The 25,909-nt window shown below is 33.9% G+C and overlaps 1 protein-coding gene across 1 annotated transcript in view; it reads right to left on the reverse strand.

The window, feature by feature from the left end:
- Positions 1 to 25,909, reverse strand: part of DNAH8 (dynein axonemal heavy chain 8) — a 143,641-nt gene that overhangs the window by 52,082 nt on the left and 65,650 nt on the right. The window contains exons 45-60 of the mRNA XM_087774061.1: positions 24,535 to 24,621; positions 24,329 to 24,436; positions 23,344 to 23,478; positions 22,547 to 22,708; positions 18,721 to 18,967; positions 17,133 to 17,374; positions 16,912 to 17,052; positions 12,680 to 12,917; positions 11,540 to 11,682; positions 7,946 to 8,080; positions 7,171 to 7,293; positions 5,193 to 5,406; positions 4,545 to 4,654; positions 3,834 to 3,997; positions 2,081 to 2,273; positions 1,527 to 1,649 (exon numbers count right to left, since the gene is read on the reverse strand). Of these exons, the coding sequence (XP_087630187.1) occupies positions 1,527 to 1,649; positions 2,081 to 2,273; positions 3,834 to 3,997; positions 4,545 to 4,654; positions 5,193 to 5,406; positions 7,171 to 7,293; positions 7,946 to 8,080; positions 11,540 to 11,682; positions 12,680 to 12,917; positions 16,912 to 17,052; positions 17,133 to 17,374; positions 18,721 to 18,967; positions 22,547 to 22,708; positions 23,344 to 23,478; positions 24,329 to 24,436; positions 24,535 to 24,621 (2,565 nt within the window). The remainder of the gene's footprint in view (positions 1 to 1,526; positions 1,650 to 2,080; positions 2,274 to 3,833; positions 3,998 to 4,544; positions 4,655 to 5,192; positions 5,407 to 7,170; positions 7,294 to 7,945; positions 8,081 to 11,539; positions 11,683 to 12,679; positions 12,918 to 16,911; positions 17,053 to 17,132; positions 17,375 to 18,720; positions 18,968 to 22,546; positions 22,709 to 23,343; positions 23,479 to 24,328; positions 24,437 to 24,534; positions 24,622 to 25,909) is intronic.

A 25,909-nucleotide genomic window follows, 5' to 3' on the forward strand; every position in this document is an offset into this window, starting at 1 on the left:
GATTATTAAAAGGATACTTGCAGAAAATTTTTCCTCTCAAAAGAACGCTTGTACATTCCTTAGGAATTTTGTGTAGCTAATGAAAAAGGCTCACGTAAAAATATAGGATGGTTATAATTAGTTACACATACAATTTAAATACATAAAGGGAAACATTTTGAGCTCCATTTTATGTTGAAGATATCATCCTGAGTGTGTTTAAAAATACCAATAAAAAAAACTTTAGCTAGAAGGATAAACATATTACATTCCTAATTTTAAGAGTCTGAAAGACTTGGACACATTTAAACTATCATTTAGTGTTATCTTCTATTTTATCTACCTTCAACATTTCCTTTGAGATAGCTTTCTTAACAAGTCTCCCAGATACAAAAGCTGGATTAGAAATTTACTGTGTTATTGCTTTTTTACACATCTTCTCTATCTACATCATATCTTCCTTGGTTTTATTACATGTTAGTGCTCTATTACTTTTAAGATGCTACAGTTTGCTTTGCTCCTCCTGTAAATTCCGTACAAAATGCAAAAGATTGGCATCTACATCAAGCCTTCAAATTCTATTCATTTTTTCCGTCAAAGAAATTTTGGGTTTATGCACAGTTCCCTCTGACCCTATTCAGATAACCATATTAAAATAGAAGTCTAGATGTGAAATTATGAGGGTGACTAAATTTATTGTCGCCACAGTGACAGCAGGGGTCCTTTTTACTACCTAATGGCATATCCCAGGTATTCTGGTTAAAACTTTCCAATGGAAATGAAGTATCAGAGACTTTCAAGGTCTTCTGAAATTCACCTAGCATCACAGGAACTGTATTTAAAAATAAAATTTTATTCTGTTTAAATGCAAAGCAAAAAATATCATTTACTTCACTTGAGGTCGCCTAGAGAAGAACCAAACATCTCCTCCTGTTTTGGTTTCACCCTGGCTTCTATCTGTCTTTCAGTAAACAGATCATCAAGTTAAAGTAATTCCTGAGATAGCAAACACAACTTATTAAACCTGAGGCACAGCACTTCAAACAAATCTCATGCGTAGCATTTTCTTTTTCCCTTGTGAATTGGATTCTGACTTCAGATGAATTCTTTCCTTATATCTTCCTTTCTGAATAGGGGTTCAACTGATTGTAAACAGAGACTTTCTTCTACCCTACACACTGATTCTACTGCAGCCCTGATTTACGATTCCTCTCATGTCTCTCATCCAATCAGATTATACCTCACATTGGTTTGGTCATTTTTCAGGTACAGATACCTGTGAAGTCTTCTTTGAATTCTTAATGATTAAAAATCATTCTATATACAAATATATAAAATATATAAAATAAGGTGCTTATTACAAAACATAGAAACAGGCAAAATAACGGTAGCTCTTTCGTAGTTCTTGAAAATGACTACGCAAAGATGGCAAGCAAGTTTGGGGATAAGAGTAGCTTTTCAAAATGTGCCCTCTAAGCACAGCTTGCCCAAACCTGGAACACTGTTGCAACAGTTTAACTAACAAAAAAAAGTAACAAACCCCAAACCTTAATAAGATGTGTCATTGCATCCTTAAAAAAAACCAAATCAAGAAATGATCCTCTAATACATTCATTGTATTGTCTCTGATACATTTGCAATTTTTCACAAAGAAATTCAAAGCTTGGAATCTGAAAAAACAAACAAACAAACAAAACAAAACAACCCAGTAACAATACTAGCATGGCCCTTCAGAATTTAAAACTGCACTGATATTTTTACACAAACTTGAGTTCATGTATTGACCATGCATAATGAAATTATCTTGTTAATTCACTGTAATGATTGTAGTTGTGTTTAAGCAGAAATTTTCTGCTAATGGTGGGAAAAAAAGGAGCAAAGAGAATAGGAATGAATAAGCTACATTTATATGGCATTATTAACTTTAACATCACAAAAATGATTTATTGCATATTAACCAGAAAAATCTAGATATATCTTCACAAAAAATGTGGTAAGTATTCAACAAAACTTTCTGTATGATATAAGTTCAGCAATATAACATACTTAATAATTAAAGGAAAACTTCAGTGCCTAGTATTTTAGGTGTAAAATGAAATACCTCCTCATAAATTTTTGGCTGTTCAAACACAAAATCTTCTGGTTCATCACCAGTTGGTTCAGGCATCTCCCGTAAGAAATCTACAAAATATGGTTCAGCTTGGAGAACTTCTGTTAAGCCCGTATCCACATATTCCTCAACTGCTTTAGTAATAGTTTTATCAAACCAGGCTGTATCTTCAGGAGTAATAAATCTAAAAATCATAGATTAGTATAATTTAAAAAAAAAATATAAATTTCTAGCTATGCAGGGAGAAAACCAGATAATTAAATACTAAAAAAAACCAAACTTGTAACATTTCAAAGAAGAATACATATTAGGCAATATATATTAGACAATAGTCACAGAAATGGATTAGGCAATATTCACAGAAATTAAATGTTTCCATACTCTAAAGTATAATAGTCAATCACATAAAACATAAAACAGAAACAACTTGACTTTCCAACTTTCTCCTAGAACTAGGCAATGACAGACCATTTAATTTTTCAGATGAAAAAAGATGAAAAAGGTTGAATGATTTCCCAAATAACCATGGCTAAGTGACGCTTATCATCTTTCACCCTGCAGCAGAATAGCATAATTTACGTTATTATAGTACTGCCTACGAAACTGCTATGAGATAAGGAATACTGAAAGGAAGATAGTATATGTCTCTACAACCTGACTTGATTCTCAATCCCTCTTACACCAAAATCCATAATTAGCAGAGGGGGATGTACATGGGGGGGGGCAGGGAGAGTAATGCAGATTGAAATAAAACAAAGCCTGCAAACACAAATACTAGTGACTGCATTTCATTGTTTAAACAACCGTATCTGCTTCCATTCATAGGTTCAAGATGGTTTTGATACAGATCAGGATCTTCGCCTACTGTGATTATCTGTGGCTGTGATGATCTGATGATCTGAGAAGCAATCAAGAATGATACTCAGTAATAACTAGTAAACATGAAAGGCAAGAACACCTTGACCCCAGAAAAAGTGAATCCCAACTGTGAACGTCAAACTACAGAAAAAAAAAAATAATTTTCATCTTTACTTCTTTTCCTTTTCAGTGATGCAACTGAGAGGAAAATTGGACAAACATGAAAAATCTGTACACAGTGCTCTGAGTTTTCAAATAAGAAAAAGAATACTAAATAATTGTGGTATAGAGACAGCCTAGATATACATTATATACTTCATTATTGTTAGAGGTTCTTAGTGATGACATTATAATACTAACCACTATGGAATGTAAAAGCAGAATGGAAGCAGAGACTGCGTGACTATATAATATTACTGGATCTTTAAGACATACAGCTTATAACTATATCTGTTTTATGAATATTTTAAAGGAGATTTAGAGGAGATGGGCCATTTTTTAATCATAGGCATGCGACACTTTTTTCTGTGATGAGTTCAAAGCAATTTTAAAATATTCTTTGTGTATAAATTTAGGACACCATACAATCCTCTTTTTACAGGAACTGGCTGAGTGTAGCCAAAGATAAGTGCAAAAAAAAATGTAGGTTAGAACATAGAATATGCATATATTTTGGAGTTCTCCATCCAATTACTGGTCTGATCTATCAGTACATAGCATGACGTTTGTTGGGATAATACCCCAATGCAGACTGCATATAAAATAAAACAAAGTTTTCCATATTGTCCTAATAAGGTTTATCATATTAAGAAGTTTTATACATGTATGAGCATAAATGAAGTAAATGGCTAAACCTATTAAATATAAAATGCTATAGTAATTATACCTGTCAGCAATTACTCTGGTACATTCATGTTTAAAAAGTGTTAGGAGGACAGTGCTGCTGTTGCATTCTTCTGCCTTTATAGTTAACATTCCTTGCCAAATTCTAGAAAGGTCTCGAAGGTTGAATATATAGTGGAATTTAGATGGTGTAGGCAGCATCTTTGTCTAAAGAAAAATATTGTTAATATTCAAAATCAGTAACAATTAGAAGGAATCAAGAATAACATAAAGTGTAAATTTGTAATTAATAACACATGTAAAATATAGAAATAACAAAACTACTAATTTTCACACATAATCCTGTGGGCAAACTCTTTCTAACAAGTCATCAAAAACACTCATTTGTTTGGAAGCAGGATCTAGCACTAAATGTAAAACCCCAAATCTTATGTAATTATTTCGTATGTTGCTCTGGGCTTTATAAATTAAAAACTATAATTATGAAGAATTTCACTCCCCGTTGCTTAACTGTAGTGATTAATGCTTTGGGTAACATGAGTAAAACTATAGGAATGAATGGACTGATATTTCCATTCATCTGTCTTGTATACTGAAATCTGATATTTTCCAGATTATACCTCCAAAACATTTTTAGCCCATCTTTCTCCCATTTTTTTCTTGTTATAGGTATGTTAAGGAATATGTGCCTAAATTACACTAATAGGCACTCTGTTCAGACTGACTGTGATAAAACTTTCTCTGTAATTTATACCTTTGTCCATTGCCACAATATTCTGCCTGTTGGGACCAATTTTTTCACCATATCACATACTTCAGGGTTGAATTTTCTACATGAATGAAAGTATCCACAGCCAATAATACCTGAAAAGATAAAATGCAATACACAATCTCAAATTGTAGGGCATAACAAAGTAGGTTGTAAGACATGTAAGTACTTATTTAAAACATTAATTTGCTTTTAAATTACAGATGAAATAATTTTGTGTCTCTTGTCCATGGCTTTTCTGAACCAGTGTAGAAACAACTGGCAGTAACTGCTGGCTTTTAACAATATACTGTATTGACAAAGTTAACAGAATTGAGAACTTTAGCAACAGAGGACATTTTAGACAGTGCAGAGGTGGAATGGTAACCTACATAGTAACAGAAGTGCTCATATTCTTCCAGGAAATGCCGTGACTTCCTTATCAATTATTTTGCTTGTCCAAAATTAGAAAGACAAGCATTTAAAGGGGTTAATTTCTCTTCCATGGCACTATTTCTGCTGTAATACAGCTTCAGTTGTGTCACTAGAAGTACTGTGAATTTCAATGATGAAAGTGAGAAAGAGAACATATTTTTATATATTTTAAGTCAATTCTGAAAAAAAATATATACTATAAACAAGAGAAAGAAATACCAAAAATTTTGTCTATGGATGCATTGGATGGCAATGTACAATTGAATACACAAAACTGTCTTTTTAAACGCTGGGGAATATCATTACGGCCTCCTCCAGGATGTATCATCGCTGCTATTAATTGTACATCTACAATTGTAGTGAACTCTCCAGGTTTATCCAAGCTGTACATTCCTTTCATTTCCATCATCTGACGCACGATTTCATTTGTTACCTGTAAGGTTATGTAACTTGTACAAATTAGAAATTCAAACAAGAAAAAAAGAAAATATACCCTGATAATTTAATTTCTTCTTGTAACTCTACCACTAATCCCTAGAGAGAGGTTTTCACTTGAATCTAAACTCAGATTAAACTATCTTCCTTAGTCATATGGGAGATCTTGGTTTACATCATTTTAAACAGCAGGAGAATTCTTTCAGAGTTGTACTACCATACAATATCAACAAAATGTGTTTGTATTCCTTTTGACTAAATAAAGTTGAAGGCAATAAACTGGAAAAAAATTGGTTTGTTCCATATTTTGCCGCTGGACATTCAGCTCCAGATGTTCAAATTACGCTTTTCAGTTCTCCCTTTGGCCTCCTTTGAAGCAAAACAACTAATTCTTTTTTGAAACATGAAGCTGTTTATTCTGAAAAGGTTATCCACTCCACATTCCACTCTACAGCACCTGTATGGATCAGGAGGCACCAGAGTTTTCCCCCATAGCAACTGCTCCAACAATATGCAGCAAGCCTTACGTGCTCAGATACCCTTGCAAAGCAGGGCACCTATCACAAACCATCATCCCTTTAAACATACTTCAGCAATGTCTTGGGGCCATAATGGAAGACCTAGTGGACGTCCTTCCATAATGGAAATCCTTCCTATTATTGAACACTGCCTGGGCCTGTGAGGGCTTTTCCTCAAATGCAACCACTTATATTCTAGACTATGGTCAAGCAGCTCACTGTTGTGGGTTATTCAACACTAGTTTCAATTTTTTAAAAAAAAATAAAGTTCTCTCAAGTGAGACCAAATGATGCAAACAAAAGAACTGATATATGGCAGCATTTATGTAGAAGGCCAGGTTCCACTTCAGACACACTAAAAGCACATGCTTGGCTTCCATTTAGACAAAAACAGCTTTCTAAAGTGAAGAGAAAGAACTGATCAGTCTACATAGACACTCATATCCATACTGCCACTTAAATACATGCCCAAGCCCACTCTCATGACCAGACCTACTACTCACACTGTTAGCAAACCAGCTCAATGCTATGAGCAGCCTTAACACAAACTGTGAGCCTCACAGAAGCCAGGGAACCAGAGCATTCAAAAGTACACAGTGGCCCCAGGTTTCTATTTGTTATTTACTCTGAGCAAATTAAAAAAAGTGATGGTAAGCATACTTGGTCTTTATGTTAGAATAGACATTCCAGAAGACCTAGCATCCTGGTCTGGAAATACTTCAGACCTACTATGGGAAGGAACTGTGAGACACTTTTGCCTGATTTTGGGTCTGTATAGGCATATGAATGTTACGCACCCAAGTTGTAGCTAGGCTCATCAAAAGCCAAAAATCTTTAATCCGGTTTGCAAGTCAATGTGTTACCCTCGAATTTGGAAACGGCCTTTATTACTTTCTCCAAGGTATCACACTTCCATTTTGCAGAAAGTTTGTTTACTGGTGCTCTCAAGTTAATGTCAATCTTGAACTTAATAATATGGTACTTTAGTACAGTGATGCTTTTTATTTAGTCTTACAAAAATATGAGAAAGTAGAGATAATGTAAGATACAACACCATTATCCTACGTCTCATCAGTAAATCTAATTTTCTCTCTTTTTTTCTTCATCAATATACCATAATTAGAAAGCATTTCCAATAATTAACAGTTAATTAAAATATTGAGGAAGTCCACAGATTCCCGTGTACATAAAAAAAAAAGCGCAACAATTTGAGAGTAAGTCGTATTTGTTAAAAAACAGTTTACCTGATCTCCCCATTCATTGATAAATGGCATATTGATATCATCAATAAAAACAGTCATTTTTCTGCCTCCAGGAGGTCCATAAGTACTTCCAATGCGTTTGTCCACATAACTCTCTATTGTCCTCTAAAAATTAAAGAAAGTTCTTGTTTTGCATCTAAAGCAACAATATTTAAAATGTATTGTTAAAAAATGTGTTACTTATTGCTTTCTGCTACAGCGCTTATCCAGTAATTCCCTCTTTCTGTTAGTAGTTTCGTCTCTGATTCATCATTAAGGAACCCTATTCTCCCGTTCATCACACTTATTCCTATGCAATTCCCTGGTCTTAGGACTATGTCCTGCAACACATCTCTGGCTACCAGAGAAGTTTCCAAAAGGTTTTCAAACTTGGAAATTATTAATTCATTGTCAGCATTGAAGCCAATTACATAAACTAAAGAATCAGGAAAAAACTAAAGAAGTATAACCAGAAATTTTTATTAATCTAAAATGAAAAGGAAAGGTCTTCAGCAAAAAATGTATTCTTAGAATTCCATATTGAAAAAGCACACAGCAATCATGAATATACGTATCTCTATGTGAGTGAGTATATTTTATTTTGATCTGCAAATTTTTTTTTTTTTATGGAATTTTCTGAAGTGTTTAAGTGACTTAGAGGAAAAAGATCCTTTAGACTTTATTTCTAAATCATTTCTTTCATCATCAGAATTAAGTACACTTTAAATACTTAGCAAGGAAATGATATGCAAGAATTGCTTAAAATCTATATTTTTACCTGAAACATAAATGGTTCTGTGGCAGATGAAAAGTTTAAGCATTTTGACAAATGATCTTCTGGGTCATATTTCTTCACATATGCCTTAATCATGACTGTCTTTGCAGTACCCTGTTCTCCTGTGAGCAAAACTGCCTGTAATAGATATTTAAATCACATAGGTAGTATCAAAACTTGTATTTGCATAACAGACCTATTTTAGAGAAAGGGATACTTTCTGTGCCTACTTTTGAGTGATATATTATTCTGGTAGTTTTCCCCTGTGTCTCCATATGCAGTGACACAGTACGTGTTTTTCATCGCACCCAGGTTCTCCAAGACAAATTATTTACAGAATCAAAAAAGAAAGGATGAATTGAGAATGTACTAGAGGTTTTTCTTCCAGTTCCCTAACTTCTTCCACTTTCTAACACATTCACCACAACAGTCTCTTGTAGTGGATGACCCTAAGAAGGCTTTCTTTATAATGCAAAGTAGTCTCTGACATTTAATTTGAATATAAAATTTCTACTATTTGCTTTTGCTATAGGTATCCTTTGTAATAGATGGATACTTGCTTGTAATAGAAGGATAGTTCCTTCTTCCCAGCACTCTCCTTAAAGCAACGATACAGTATAGATCAGGTTTAGCTATATCCCCTCTCAAGCATATTACTAAAAGAGATAATCTAAAGCTCTGTATAAACATAATGTAACAATAATTACAAGAGTAACAGATACTGAACTGTGTACAGAAGTCCTAACTGACCCAGAAATACCTATGGCTTTGTGGTAAATGTTAGTAAAGGTAGGAAACAATTAGATGGATAAAAGACTGTTGCTTTCCATCTCTGGAAACATAGTCCTTTTTGAAGCTCCTCTTATATTTCCGTATATTGTCTAAAATACCCAATCCAACCTTTTTCTCTAAACTGAATGTATGAGGAGATACATAAAATTGATTTGCAGTGACTATTGTACTGCTCATATCCCCTGTTAGACAGGCCACTGAAACTGGTAGGAGAGGAAGGAATTTAATATTGAAACTCTGAAATGTGTTTTACATTCCACTCACAAAAGGAACTGAGAACTACTACTGCTTAACAGCAACAAAGGAAAATCACCTGTTTTCAAAGCAGGCAGTTATTCAACTTTCCTCAAGAGCACATCATCCATCCTCTAAGGAACACTGGTTCCTATCCACCCCTTCTCTTCTTGTAAATTGGAATTTTAAGTCTGTTACCCAGGTTCCCCAGTCTAATTATGCTGACATAAACTGACTTAGCAAGAAAGGCCTTCTGGATGCTTAAAGAGTCCACGTGTCCTCTGACAGCAGTATGTTTTTCAGAATTGGAACCAAGCTTGACCTGTGCTTTTTGTCCTGAATTTCATCGACTGCCTGTCATGGACATGCTTGCTTCTTCCTCTAAACATCCATGCAGGTATATGAAACCAATGCATTTTTTTCAGAATACTTTTAACAACAAGATGATTGCTGTTGCATAGGGTCTTAAAATTACTTAGGCAGGATATCAAGCTTTGACAAAACAGATTTTGGCCAAGGATGTTCATAGAACGGTCAGGAAATATTAGAATTTTTCCCAAAATTTGTTTCTCCTTACTGATTGTTTTATTATTGGGAAACAAACTCCCTTTTGATGAGAATATAATTATTCTGTCTCCTTATCGCTGCAGTATTTACAACAGCAGTGTCTGATGCTTCTAATGTGGCACTTTTGGCTCTTACAACTCAGACTATCTTAATGTATGCCTCACTATATCTATTGCTATTTTTCAAAGCATTTTTACTCCTCTCTGACGGCTTATTCAAATTAAAGGTACAGAAAATTCTTGTTTCAAGCTGATATTTTGATAGCAAGTATTTTATTTCTGCTTTCTCTTAATATTGTGTATTAAAATATATATACTATATAATTGATTTTCTGGTTAATCTGTACACTAAGTGTCATTCCCTGAGGAAACAAAAACCCACAACAATAAATGTGTCAAGAAAGAAGAAAGTCTTTACCGGTTTCCTTCTTATCTTGGTAAAATCTGAATCTAAATCAGAAAGTTGCTGAACCGAAGGATTAATATTTCTTTCCTTTCTCTTAAACCTTTTATAGAAATCTCCCATTTAATCTCATGAAAGTGAGCTAAAGAAGAACCCTGCTTTTTTTTCAGATATATAAGAATCCTCCACATTTTTTTCTAGCTCAGATTGTCAACCTACTTATGTTCAATATTATAACCACTCCATGAAAGGAATTTAATCGGTTTGCAAAATGTAGTTATGATTGTGAGCACTGAAGCTGATAATGCAGGAGATTCCTGCAGGAGATTTGAAATGCTCAAGTACTCCTGACTGACTTGCTCCTGCTTTAAAATAATGCTCTCCAACAGATAGCCACAGTGATACCACGTGGTCTGATTCTTCACCCTGTTTTTGAACATCTAAATGCTCGATTAACCATGATAACACAGATTATAGTAATAAACTTGCAGAACCAGCAAGTGAAGTCAGACCTGTAAAACACCACTTTGGTTTCATCTAGTACATGTAATTCAGCTGTAGCTGGAAAGAAAGTTCATGCTGCTGTGATCTCAGGGCGGGGAAGATATTTCTCTACCACAGTTCAATATGTGATTAAATCAAACCTTACCAAATGAAAAATGCTTGAAAACAAAGCAACCTGACTGCTTTCATGGAGAGGAACATTCTGCTCAACAGGGAAGCATAGACAAGTCCCATTGCACACTGAAACTTTTCAACTGAAGAGAGGAAGATATAAATGGTACACCACAGAAACACTGAATTGTGGAAAATGCCAGGTTTCAGAGACTCTTTTTGGAAGATTTCAACATTTGCTATTCTATTGCAATGATGGCCAAAAGTATGTACCTGGAAATATAATCAGTATCTCCCAAGGCATTAATGTACAAACATTAATTATTTGTTTCCAAATATAGATTTTGCATGTTTTCATAATTTGTGTCAGATACATCAAAGGCACAGCCACATTATGGCCTCTGGAACAGTTTCATCAAAATCAGTCAACAGGCTTCCTGTCCAAATCCCGGAATTTTACAGAAAAAACAGGTTCCAGCACTGGCTGGAACTACAGTTAACTAATGAGACAAAAAAATTAGTAACTGCAGTTTAAAAAATTAGTTAACTACAGTTTTCCTAATGAGAGAAAGAAATAGAGTAAAGGCTAGCAATATCAGGTTTTTAGTGAACTGCCTTGTGAAATTTATTTTCCTTGTTTCCCTATTCCAGAAAGCACAAATCAGAAAAATGAATATGGTGTAAAGACTAAGAACAAGGTTTTATGTCTTTCTCTAAGAAAAACGATAGACTGCTGGAGTTAAACTTCTATGACAGAAATAATTTTATGAAAAGAATATTTTAAACATATTGCCCATGCACAGAAATAAGTACAGAGGATTCATATTAAGAAAAAAACAGACCAATATGTAAATAACGATGCACCTGGCAACAATGACTAGAGACAGAGAACATGAAGAATGATTACTACTCCCAGTTACTTCATAAGTAGGTTTCTATTTATTTCATATAGTAGGCATATACTTTAAAAAGTAATCCTGTACTTACTTTCTGTTGTTTTGCAATTGTGTTTATCAAAAACTGAGTTCTGGTATTGTCAACATTTGGAACCAGAATAGACGCATAGTCTGGGACATTATCTGTTGGATAAACATATTCCTGAACTCTTTTACTCCAGTGCTCCCAATCACCTGAAATGACAAAAAGAGAGGAAAATATCTCACAATAATTTGATCGTGTTCAACATTTTGTTAGTACAAAAAAACCAAACCAAACCCAATCCTAGATATTATGAATGAAGTCCTGCAAAGTATAAAAAGGGATAAATTTTCTCAAATCTAGCTAAAACACTTCTAACAAAGGACATACTTAGTCATGAGATCTAATTAGTCCCCAATCACACTAAATATACGCATAATTCTTAAATTTATATATAGCTATCTAAATGAAAAACCCAAAAGAATGTTTACCTAGAAACTCATTCTCACATTGCTGGTGAAAAATTATAGAATGTGAGAATACAGATTATGTATGTGTACACTAAATCAACATTGCTGGCAAAAATAAAACCCTGAATTTGGATACAAGAGAAATAGATGTATTCATGTGAGAATATATTCTGAAAGAACAGTAAGTTCTTTGTGAAATTGGTTATTTAAACTATAACTTCCTTGTGGAAAATATCACACTATTCAAAATATCAATATTCACAATATTCAAAATATCACGCTATTCTTACAGTTTTATAAACTGTAAGATTTATTACTGATTGTCAGACATGGATAAATAACTATTAAGTGGAATTAAAATCAGATTATATTTTTTAACAAAAAATACTAGATGTGAGGAAATTAAATATAAAATTAATATTAATTTAGGCTAAACCAGCCTAAGCATAAGTTAATGAAAAATTGTAGGCCGGCTAAGTTAATAGAAATGTGTAAGAATGAAATTAAAAACAAAAGAAATAAGAAAATGTTACCAGGGAGCACTCTATCCCTTGTTTCTGACTTCTCATCTCCACAGAGGCACTGCATACAGAATCTGTGTTACTACTATTACTGTCATCAAAAATCTCTGCTCATATGACTGTATAATAAGGACTGAAGGAGTAATTTTAAATTTCAAAGAAGCTATACTTAGTTTTAAAATGCCAGTATAAAAAAGAATATTAGTGCTTTTTCTTACCATAATCAGTGACATAAAACTCATACATCGTTTGACTGGTGCCAGGGGAGATTTCTGGTAAGTCTAATTTGTTATCATGAGCTCTAATGAAGGCTTCAAGTTTATCTCTACTGTCTAACTCCAGAAGGGCACCTAAACTCCACATTATTGCAAAGCAGAATAATTTATGCAGATGAAATATAGTTGATAAACCACCTTCTTCCTTCGATGGAATCAAGCCCTCCAGAAGATTAATGGACTGAAAATATTTTAAAACATTATGCGTTAAGAAAATATTACACAATCACTTTTTACTTTTATGCATATATGCACACGCATTATTTATATTGTATTCAAACTTTAAATCATAATTTGAAAGGCAATACAGGTTACCAAAGAATAATATAAAATTCAGAACTACAAACCCAAGAAAATAGATTCAAGATATCTATATAAAACTGGATAAAATTTTCAAAATTACTTAAGTAATTTGACCATCAACTATCCTTTTAAATTATGCCTATATAATAAATGTCATTTAAGAGCTAGGGTAACAGAACAGCTTTTTAAAGATTTTTATAATATCTAGTGGAATATTCAGAACTCCAAAAGTACGTGGGGCCTAGCTATTTCTTTCCATCTTTAACCATGGAAGAATTTTCAGCATCTGTCTGATGTATGTATCTTAATTATGGTCAATAATGCATTCTATCACATTAACTTCTATTTTGTGTTAAAAAAAAAATAGATCAAAATATCCTATTTTATGATTGCTTCACTCTGTTCCTAAGGAACTAGATACCAGATTCCAGAAATTTAGAAATTTGCTATCTACAATTCTGTGATGTTGCTCACGAAGCCAGATGTTTGTCTTAGATAACATCACTCATATTCCCTTTCTATACAAGGCAGTGTCAAGCACATTGTTTCAAATTATGTCTCTAACCTAAGTAGTTAGAATACTTTTGATCACTTTAAAATTCAGTATAAAACAAATTATTCATTGGTATTAATTACACTTCATAATGTTAAAATAATGTCACTTCTTTTCTTTGGAAGACAATCGATTTATCTAATTATTTCCAGGACAGGCTGTGTCCTAGTTTATCTGAACAAAATCTTTTTGTTCCCTCAAATACAAGCCTGAGTTCAAAATTCCCCATGGTGCTCTGGGTCTTAGCAATATTCTGTAACAAGTTTTTGGAGAAAGAAAACAAAAAATTAAACTGACATAAAAAACCACAAATGGTTTAAACAAATCAGATAAAAATTTCAGCTTGCCCAGCATCTCATCTGCAATAATGAACAAAAGTGGACACTTAGAGAAGAGTAAAAACAAAAAATTCTCATGGCTTGTAGTGGTACTGGGGGTGGTACTTCCTACTGGTACTCTCTTCAACTTGGGGCTTTCTGAACCAAATACACTTTTTCTGGGTTTAGTAATCCGCTATGGAGTTTTCTACCCTGAAAATATCAAGACTGGTCTTGAACCTATATAAACTTTCATCATCTATAACACCCTTTGGCAAGATGTCCCATAGGTCTGCTATTCATGGCATTGAACAGTTTGTTTTTTCCCTGGGTGAATCCCTTCATGCTTATCTTCACTGAATTTCATTTGCCATTTTATTACCTATTTATTCAGTCTCATAAAATCTGTCTACAGTTCTTCATGGTTAGCTGTTTTGTCCTTACTATGCTGAATAACTTAGTATCATCAGTAAACTTCTGCACCTAAAACTTTTCCAAATTGTTTATGAACCTTTTGAACAGCATTGGTCCCAGCAAAGGTACCTCAGGATCAGTGGTAACCTCTGTCCTTCCTAAGAACTGATACTCCAACCACACATTTCCTATCTTCTAATCAGTTATTTATCTAGAAATGAACCTCCTATCTTCTGCTATGACTGCTTAGCTTCCATGTAAATCCCTGGTAAAGAGCTTTGTTGAACACCTTTGTTCCTTCACGCAGACCATATCAATCAGATATCCTTTAGCTACACGTTTATTGACTTTTCCAATAGGCTTGTAAGGCAGGATGACCTTAAACAAAAACAGTGTTGAATCTCCTAAAATAAATTATATTTGTCCACCTAATGAGGTGGGTCAGAGGACAGTAAACAGCCAAAAAGAAAAACATATAAGTAAAATCAGCAGAAAAAAAGTCATCCAGGAAGAATACTGGAATATATACAGTTAGAAAGCCAGTGGAAATTACAAGGAGGAAAGCAAAGGTGAGATCCCTTTTTTATATAAAACCATTATGAAGCTGTTGTAGATGAAAAAACAGCTTAAATTGTGAATGCTAACAAACAGCAGATAATTTGGTACATGTGCATGTGCGGGTGAACATCCAAAACTGAACTTTAGAACACAAGTACAAGTCTGCTATCTGCTAGATGCAACTGGTTTGAGATGGTTGTAAATTTTGAAAACACCTGAACTAAACAATAGCGGCATGTCCTGAATCCCACAATTAATACAGACATAAGACAGAACCACCAATCAGGAGGCTCATAAGGTACAGTACTTCTGCACATAGACCATTTACAGCAAAACTGGGATCTTAAGGTTCTGGAAAGGAGAGGTGGTGCGGAAAAGAAGGGTCCCCAAAAGAAGTGGCCTAGGAAAAAAAGGGGCCCAGAAAGGAGGAAGTGAAGATCCTGGTTGATGGAAAGATCCTGGAAATGGGGGAAGATCCTGGAGATCAGAGATGCATATAGACAAATGCTGGATGATGCCAAGAAACCTTGTCAAGTAATGCCCAATCCTGGTAGCTGCAAGCAGCTGCACAGCACAGAAACCAACATGACTTTTTGCCCTACCTTCTCACACCAAGAATGAAATCCTTGCTGGGAAGAGAAATCAAGACGAAGTGAATGTAACATTGGAGAGGGCAAGCAAGTGAGGAAGTGAATCTGTGAAACGATGTAGTAGGGTAAAAGCTCTGGTCTCACTAGTTCTTAGATAAACCTCAGCATGGAGGTCCACTAAGGGTTATTTACTCTGTCACAGGTGTGACAGAAACTTACTAGAGATTTTCATTCACAGGAAGAAACATTCAATACAGGTTAAATCAGGGAAATATTTCCCTGAACAAGCAGTACGAGTAGAACACTGACACACACACACTTCCTAACAAGCCCTAATCAAAAATAACATAGAAACTTCTAGTCCCAGGAGAAGTCTGCCATGAAGACAACATCAATTCAGTCAGAGGTTTCACAGATAACAAATGTAAAAGAAAAAATATTATCTCTCTAAAAATTTTGTGCATAGCATGTCCATCTTGTTTATCATCATAAATTTGCAAGTTATATAGTTTCTGCCTGGGGACTTCAATTCTATAGATATATTAATTCCATTTGATACTGCACAGTTAATCTTTGAAGCATTTACTGTGGCTATTAATTTGCAGCAAAATACTTAAACTGTTGAAAATCTGAAGCTAAATCCCTAATGAACAGTAAAGAGATATTAGGTGCAAATTGACTAGTTTAATATTAAATTGAAGAGTTATCCAAAATATTATCTTGTCTACCCTCTTATTCAAAGGCATTACTGAATTTGTTATGCATGCGTCAATATAAAACAGATTACATGGACAAATGGAAAGTCTGGACACTTAGAATCTCCAGATGACAACAGACTCATAAACAAATCAGCTGGAGACATGCAGTATAGGACTGACAGTCTTGCAAAATCTGCCAAACACATAATCTTATTATTAATAAATCACTGATAAAGTTTGGACTCCACTCAAGGTAGAATTCCAACTGATAGGAAGGGACAGGCAAAAATGACTACATTGACCTTGGAAGAGCTGACTGACAGAATCACAGCTATTACGTCTGGAGAGAAAAAGAGAATTAGAATTATTCTTCACTGTCTCTGATGACACTACCAGTAGGGTTAGACTGATCTTTACCACAATTTGTTTGGTATTAAAAGAACTGGAATGAGACCACTAGCTTATTAAACATATGCTTCTGAAAACTTACTGAAGCCTGCAAATTCCAGTCAATAGAAGACTAGCCTACACATGAAGTGATAAAGAAAAATAGTTTTCTTCTGCACATCTCTAACAGTTCCTCTTAGATTGCCTAAGAAACAAGTATTGAATTTGAGGTTTTCTTTGTTAGGAAACAATCTTTTCAAATTTAATTTTATTGCTATCAAATGTTCTCTTTGCTATTTCTGCATGCTTATGATAGTCAGTCAATTCATACAGACTTACACAGTATCTGTTTTACCTGCATAATATAGTTACATTCCAGGAGCTCCATTTTTGGATTAAGGTTTAGTTTCATATATGTATATGCTGGTTCAAAGATCCTATCATACAAACTTTGTAAAACTTCAGCTTCTTGAGAAGAACGTTTTTTCAGCCATGCCTGAAAAACATCAACAATATTTTTCTGTATAGAATGTATAACAAGGTAAAGTTAGGAGTAGCCAGCAATGATAATCTTACTTGCAATATTGGTCTCCAGCTGAGGGCAGAAGAACTGATGTAGACCATACCCATTCGAGAAACTGTTGCTGGAGAGGCATTCTCAATGTTGTGGACCTCAAATAACAGTTTACATGTAGGAGACATAGGAATTCGATCTCCATTTGCTAGAGTGAGGGTCTTGTTATCATCCAAAACTGAATTTAGATTCTCAATCCAGATTGCATCTACAGGACCATCTAAAATCAGAAACACATTTTCACCTGGAAAAATAATCAAAAGAGATATAGTTCATATCACCATGCTGAAAGAGCAAGAAAATAAGTTTACAAAAGATGGTCTAGAACTTAAAAAATATATATAAATGTATTTTATTTATTGTAATTTCTGCCATCTCCACAGAAGATCATTATGTATAAACTGCATACTTAGTTAAAGAATTATTTTTGAAACAATTAGTAGCAAATGAGGGCACAAGTATATCTTTATAATGTTGAACATCTGTGGTGAGATTACCTTGGCTGGCTGTCGGACAGACACCACGCTACTCTCTCACTCCCCCTCTTCAACAGGACAGAGGGAGAAAATAAGGTGAAAATGCTTGTGGTTTGAGGTAAGGACAGTGAGATCACTTAACCAACTACTGTCACAGGCAAAACAGACAACTTGGGGAAAACTAATTTATTGCCAATTAACATAGACTTGGATGATGAGAAACAAAGACAAAAAACTGAAACATGTTTCCCTCACCCCCTTTTCTTTCTCCAGACTCAACTCGTTCCTTCCCAACATAATCTAACTCTTCCTCTTTCCTCCCCCTGCCCTCCCCCTACCCTGAGCAGCACAGCGGGAATGGGGAACTTAGCATTTTGTTGCTAAAACAAGGGTTCTTTGGGCAACTAAACAAAAGGCGTTGAATATTCACAGGTCCCATTTAAGTTAATGAAAACTATCATCACTCATCAATTCTGAAAATCTAATTATTTTTCTTTTATTTTGAAACATAGATATAGATGAAAATGCCTAATTTTTGGCAATCAAATTTTAAAATTCTGGCTTTGTTTTGAACATAGAAAATTTCCAATAGAGAAAATATAGACATTTCCAATATAGAAAATTCAATTTACTTTTAAAAAGAACCTCCTTCTAGGAAGGTTCCCTAGAAGAATTCTCTTTCTTTAATATAATTTTTTTTTTTTTCAGATACAAATGAATCACTGTGAAAAGGAATTTCAGTATTCCAATCCTAAAATACTGGAATATAAATATGGGTAATCAATGTAGGAAAAACCATGGGAAAATATTATTTTAAAGCTAGTGCAATTAGTACAAGTAAATCTAAATTACAATTTATCAGCTTCCAGATAGCATATCTACACTGTAGAACTGAAGTGGCAAGGAAACGAAGAATTTTTTAATGTAGATATACTACTGAAATAATAAATTTTTAAACTGTTTCCCTTTCTTGAGAAGTGAACTGTAACCTCATCTATGTTCTCTATAGTTTGTCTCAAGAGGGAACTTCACCACATTTGCAAATTCAAGATGCTCTATTCAGCATATCATTCAAGAGGTATTTTTACGATACCACACAGAAATATTTACATACCCTTTTTAGATTTCAGTGTTTTCCTCCACAGTGTAGAAAAGATTCCATCTGTCCAATCATTAGTCGCAGCATCTAGTTTTCCAAACATTTGAGGAGCAGTAATAGCTTTGGGGTTCATACGCATTTCTCTATGAGGCTGGCCACACTCTGTCAGTGCTCTCATTAATATAGTTATGACCATTGTTTTTCCAGATCCACTAGGTCCAAGTGTCATCAACCCATGACGTACTAGAGAAGTTTCATACAACTATTAAAAAAATAAAAATATTTTAAGAAATATATGTTTTTGGAAGATTTTTGCTTGCATTTGATAGTCAGTGATTATAAATGTATTAGACATACAAATTATATGCTCAGGATTGAAATCAGCATGCGTTTACTGATTTTTAGGGTTTTGTGGAATAGTACATACCTTCACATCTTAATCTTCTAAGCACCAAGCAAGTTTACTATAAAACAGTTTACAGAACTAAATCTTGCCTAAACTTTTCAAAACAACTGAAGATAATTTTACCAGATTTTAAAAAGGATTTTCTGTATTATTCAAAAGGAAAAATTAATAGTAGCAAAACATTAATGCAACAGAAGAATGGCTCATCACTACAGTGCTAAAACACCTGAGTATATGAAATAAACATAGGGACTGTACTTCCTACAGGATTGCAGATGGGTTTACGTTCAGGACAGTTCTTTATTGAATTTTCTATTTTTCTTTTAATATTATCTTTAGGCTTGCTATGGAAATGGCAGGGTCTGCCTACACAAGTATCTCCTTCTGGAGCAACTGAAAGGAACAAAAAAGTGGTAGTCCTCCTGCATGACAGACCCTTCTAAGGAGAAGCGTATATAGCTGCTTCCTCTGCAAGCTGAATAAAGGCTTGTATCAGTCCAGGAGAAAGATCTACAGGCACCACAAATCTAAACTAAGATCAAATCCACCATGAACTTGACAATTTCAAACATCTTATTCCCAGAAGAAGATAGAATTTGTTAAGGCACAAGCAATCTTCCTATGACCAGTTTGGCAACTAGAAATACTAAGCCGTGAATAAAATGGTGAACATGACTTCAAGCAGGATGGTCAAAAGTGTTTTCTCCCATGCAAAAATTCTGCTGATCATCAGTGTGAAGCTGTGTGAAGGACAATATAGATCCAGGCTGCAGAATGTGGAGCAAAATCTTCTGTAAATTAGGTGGAGTCTGAGCAGAGCCATAAATATACCTCTGGTTTGATATCAGAGGCATGATATTTTACTTGCTGTGAAATAATATAAGGCAGAATGTTGCACTTTGTAGAATACTATAATGCATTGTATCTTTTGCTCTCATTCAACAAATCACACAGCACTTTTGGTTTTTAAGCTAGACAAGTTTGGAAATTTTCAGAAATCTGGTAATAAGCACAAAGGTGACAGTGCCTTTCTTGGGTTACATCTAGTTTATTTTAAGATACGTACTTTGTAAGAGCCAATGATATAGTTTCTAATTTAAGCACTTCAAGGCCTGTAGTTTCAGAAAGTCTCTATTCTGAGGTTGTATTTCAAGAAGATACAAACATATTGCCATAGTGTAAAATGTTCTTAAGTGTCAGTTGTTGTAGCTACACTCTCATCTTGGCAATCAGCAAAATTACAAATAAATGCTTCTAGAGCAATATAGTTTTCAGCCATTAAACATGGTAAAGGTTATTAGTCTTAACCATTAACAGTGTTTAACAATTATCCAAAAAGTAGGGATAAGTAAAATATGAAAATTAGAAGACCACATAATTCTTCTCTGGCTGACAAATTTTACAAAGCAAAATTCAATTTCACCAATCAATGGAATTTAAAAAAAAAAAAAAAATCAATTTCACTAATTAAGGCTACAAGCTCACTCTCAGTGAGTAATATAGCCAATAAAGTAAAGCTGATCACTGTTTAAAGCATGGTATTACAAAAAAAAAAAAAAAAAAAGCATTCTCACCTTGTTGCCTGCATGCAGAAAAAAGAATCAGAGAACACAGGAAAACAACAAACTGATAATGTTTAAAAACATCATTATCATCCAGAATTAAAAGTGTGTTCTCAAAAGAGAGTAGAACAAAAAGACAGAAGAGCAACAATGCTCTAGTTACCTTTCTAGCTTGTCAATTTATAATTGTTTAGTGATTGTCTATTTATCTCTTGTGTTCTTAGTCTGCTGCATTTGTTAAGTTTGCTCTTTAAAGAAGAATGTGTATAGGGAAGTGTTTTGGCATAAAGAAAGATCATCAGAACATGAGTTAACTGCCTTTAATAATAAATTCAAAGTTAGTTTCAAACATGATTGCATGTCAGAAATACGACTGTCAGATATTTAAATGCTATGTTGGAGTACAAGTCAAAAAAGCCATTTAAGCACCTTTTTTCCTTCATATTAAATAACTACATCTTCATTAATCAACAACATGCCTTAAAGATTATCCCACACTAAACACAAATTACCATAATCCAAAATTACAGTTTGATCATTAAATCATTAGTTTACTAAACATAATTTCTTACAAATATTCTGAAGACAAAATAATCTGTTGCAACACCTTAACAATTTTCTCTCTTTCGCTTTTCAATCACAACACACTCCAGGTCTAAAGAGCTTGCAACACAAGGTAAACCAAACATACTACACTCCTAGCAAGCTGCCAGCATACAGGGTCTATTTCTTTATTCCTCAAGTGCCAAGAACCAACTTCTTGTTTTATTTAAACAACATTGTTTGCAAAAACTTTTTGCTAAGCAGTATCTCATTCAGATTCTGTGTATTTTCTTACTCATTTTTACTAAAACTCTTGCACGCAGGTAACAGAGGGATACATATTCCACTTAGGTGGGGTCTTTCCACAGTATTCAGGTGGCTAATGCATTTCAGAAGGATGCTAGCTTTGAACATTAGAGATACTAATTGACAGTAGCTGGGCTTGTTCACATCTTTTGTAGTCTAGAAAGCCTCTAAGTCTCTTTATAGCTTTAACCTTTCAATCACTCATGTCCTTGAGAGAAACAATTCCCATTGTATGACAGTGTCATTCTTGTTACTGACACTATTTTTTGTTCTTTCATTTTATAGTACTTACCTGCACATTCACTTGCATGCTTAACCTTGTTACAGGTTTCCATAAGCTTGTCATAGCATATGCTAAGACATATATGCTCTATACATGCTGATACTTTAACTCTTTCAACTCAATACAGGTAAGCTGGATGATTACCCAACCAGTGTACAGGTTGTCAAAACTTATGTGAGAAAAAACTTTGTTTACTACAATGTCTGCTCAAACTCATCATGAAGACTCTTCTTCATTACAGAAGCATATTTAAGTCAGAAATACATACCTCTTACATTTTTCTTTGCCCTTATAAAGGTCTTTTAGCTCTCTCCTCCTCCTTAGCAGGAGTTGTGCCCTGGCTGTGTTTCTTCTCATTCTTTATTTACTGCTTTGGCCTTCAAAATGCTTCTCAATCCTTCTTATGCTCTACTGTCTCTACTCTAGTCTAAGAAACTCATGTTCAGAAACCCATGTAGGTGCCTTGCTCCTTCATTCAGATAACTTCATTCAGATGCACTACCATATCCGGGAAAGGCGGGGTTAATAGCATGCTTTAAGGAATTTGTTTTCTTCTTCTGAATTATTTAAAGAAATAAAAACACAAGTCCCTTGGATTTGTCTTCCTTAGTGTGGTGTACACACAACCTTCAGTTTTTCCCAAGTTAGAAGCACAGGTCCTTAAGCGAGACAGTGGTTTAGCTACTAACATGGTGTTCTGACTCCTGTTTGTTAAAAATGGTTTGGAAAAAAAAGTTTTACCTGAACAAGCTTAAGATTCCATGGTGGATGGTTAATCAACCCTGCCTCTTCAACCTGATTAGCTACTGCAGCCTGAAGCTCAGCATAGGTACTACTGTCCAACTGTAATCCCGGAAAGAGACCATTGATAAGACTGAGAAACAAAGGCTCATCTTCATCTATCTGAAAGAAAAAGAGTTATTAAGTGCTTAAAGCACGGTTATCCAAAGAATGTTCTCAAACCAAAATTAATCTCTATTTTAAAATAATAAACACTAAGAATATATTTTCTAAATACAGTTGCTTATGTTCATAAACACAGCCAGCCAACAGGACAGCTCACTACAAAAATAGCATTTTGAAAATGTCATCGATATGCCATGTGAGAAAAATTCAAAATTGAAAGGAATTTCCCACTGAGTAGACACTGGAATCTATTTATAAAATTGATTTGTAAAACACTTGCAGCATATATTGGAAAGAACATCCTATCTGAAAAGAAATATTTAAAAGTCTAATTCAGTGGATACTCAAATTATTCAGTTTACTTATGGTACAGTAGTCAGTCTGTACACAAGTCAATACATAAAATGTCATACCCACAGCTAAGCCACTATTAACCTATTTGAACCTTCGCATGCTGAGCACTTGTTCCAAGTCCAATAAACTCTCACTGCTGTTTAGTGATAACATGATGATTATCATATTTCAATTTTTAAAGAAAAAGATGCTTGAGATTTTTTTCTAATCTTCTACAAATCCCCATGAAATATCTAGTAGACTTGCCTATACATGGTACTAAAATATTAGATTCTTACCAGCTTAGAAAGATTCATATCTCTCAGCCCTCTCATAACAATACTTAACTCGCTTTCATTTGGCCTGGCCCTCTTTTGAGATCCAAGAGTCCTCAGTACTGAAAGGATATTCCTCAGACCAAAGTCATAATGGACCTAGAGAGTGGAAAAAGGCTTATGCATCAGTAAAAAGTTTTCTAGCTTTATTTCATCAGTATATCAAGCCTTACTTGCATATTGTATAGTATAGTATAGGAATTATTCTACTAAAAGAAAGGAAGGATAATAAGGCTTTTCGGGAAAGGGGGTGGGGGTTTATGAGTTTTTTCTTTCCTAATTTAAATTTAATTGACTTCACCATTTATAATGCCATACAGCAATTATTTTGTAGCTCTCTACAGCAGGGTTCTAAAAAAATGATAGTTCCATTCCAGACTCAGTCTTTCCAACTGAGGCAGCTTAAAGCCAAGACCTCAGATCAAAGCAGTGCTATGGGGAGAAGGGCAACTTAAATCAAACTTGAGACATTCCTCCTGCGGTTTCCAATTTCCAACTACTTTCTATAGCCTTAGATAATTCTTACAGAAAAATGACATCACCAGGTTAATTTTTACCTGGCTGTTCATCCGTTTGCAACTTCAAACTATCATTCTTTAACAATTAAACAAATGTGTTTATGTGAAAAAATATACATGAATTAACATGGTTATTTATTTAAAAAAATATTTTTAGATATTTATATATGTTTATTTATACAAAATATATCTTTATATAAATATATTTATATATTTACATAAATTTATATATGTATATATTTACATAAGCATATACATTACACATATTTATTCAAAAATAGAGATATTTATTTGAATTATATTTAAACTACTTCAATATTTTGTAAAAAGCATAAAAATGATACTTCAAAAACAATTCTGCACAAACCAAAACCTAAGGGGTTGTATTGTTTAAATATGAAGACAAAGAGGAAGGGAATACATAACACTACCTGCTTAGTGAGCTGCTCCTCGCAAAGTTTATAAAGAACAAAGAATTTCTGAGACAAGATCACATTATCAATAAATCCATAACTTGCAAGCTTAACTCTTATAATTATCTGAAATACAGGTTTTTTTAGAAATTCCATTAGTTTTTCTGAAGGTAGGTAAGCAAAATAAAATACATTTTTTCTTTCAGTTCCAATAGTAATTGTACCTGTCTATCTGGAACCATCATTGCAACAGTTCTAAACTGAATTTTCAGATTTTCTGGTAGTTCTTGACGTCCAGCATATCCAGGATTCTATATAAGAAAACATACTGCATTATTACTTACAACAGTCAAAATAACATCCTTTTCATTGTTCAATAAAAGTAAATTATTACCTGAATACTTAGATCTGTTCAGAGTTAGAACTCTTTAGTCTACTAATAATTGAAATGTGAAGAAAAAACTTCAACCATAGCTACGAACGTAATAACCTGTGCATAATTGCCAGAGTAATAAATGAATTTCTTTATCATAACGAGCCAATAATCAGAATTCGAAAATTTCATGGAATACAATTTAGTTGGTTGATTTCTTCTAGTGTATTCCCAAGGAGAATAAAATTTTCATTACCATTTTGCAGGAGAGGTAGGTTTTCTAACATATTAAAAATCTAGTGTCTAGCAAGAGCCAAAATAATAATTAAAAAAACAAAAAGGGATAACAAGCAGTCTATCATGAAGAAATATTAGGATGCTCTTTTCTATTTCTTGTGTCTAAAAGGCTAACCTTAAAGTACAGGATCTCACTGAATGTTTAATAGCTTGTGAGTGAATCCTATCCACTGAAGTAAGAATCATATAAGAAATTGTAATTCCCTTTTAGTGACAGAAGTGATTTTAATAACAGCTCACGAATAGGCAGAGAATATTTTTAATGACACAATAAAAATAACACAGTCGACAAAATTAGAAAATGAAAACTTTACAACAAAAATCATATGAAAGAAAATTTTAATGACCAACAAAGTCTGACTAATAGAAGATTTCTGGAAACCTGCTGCAAATATGAGGAATAACTCTGACATCTAACAGGTGACGTTTAAGAAATTAGAAGCAGTCAAAACATATTTATGACCTCCTCAGTTATTCTCCTGCACTCCAACATGCAGATGATGATTTTAATTTCCCATAAAGTCATCTTGGATTGCCATCTGCCTTGGCATTAGGAAACATACACTATAAAATTCCCTGCCCATGAGATTTGAAAAATCTTTCCTATATCTCCTGCTTTAAGTGAATGCTCTTTTTTTTTTTTTCCTACAGTATCTTTCTCACTAATGCTGTTAAAGCATTTCAAGCTAAGGTAGTAAAGCATATTAGTGTTTCAGTCCTCTCAGTGAGCACAGAAAATTCTGGAAGTTTGGCCAAACCCTTAGTCTACATAATGAATTGCAATATAGTAATGAAGGGACATAATTCTGAACGTTTTCCATAATCTTAAAGTAAAAATGAAGGCATGCAATTCATGGATAATCAGATTACTTATGTGTTCCAGCAGTTTAGTCTAATTCTATAGCAACAGCATCACTTAATAAAATCAG

The sequence above is a fragment of the Nipponia nippon genome, unplaced genomic scaffold (assembly GCF_047370975.1).
Source record: "Nipponia nippon isolate SJK-2023a ecotype South Korea unplaced genomic scaffold, ASM4737097v1 scaffold_4, whole genome shotgun sequence".
Classification (NCBI taxonomy): Eukaryota; Metazoa; Chordata; class Aves; order Pelecaniformes; family Threskiornithidae; genus Nipponia; species Nipponia nippon.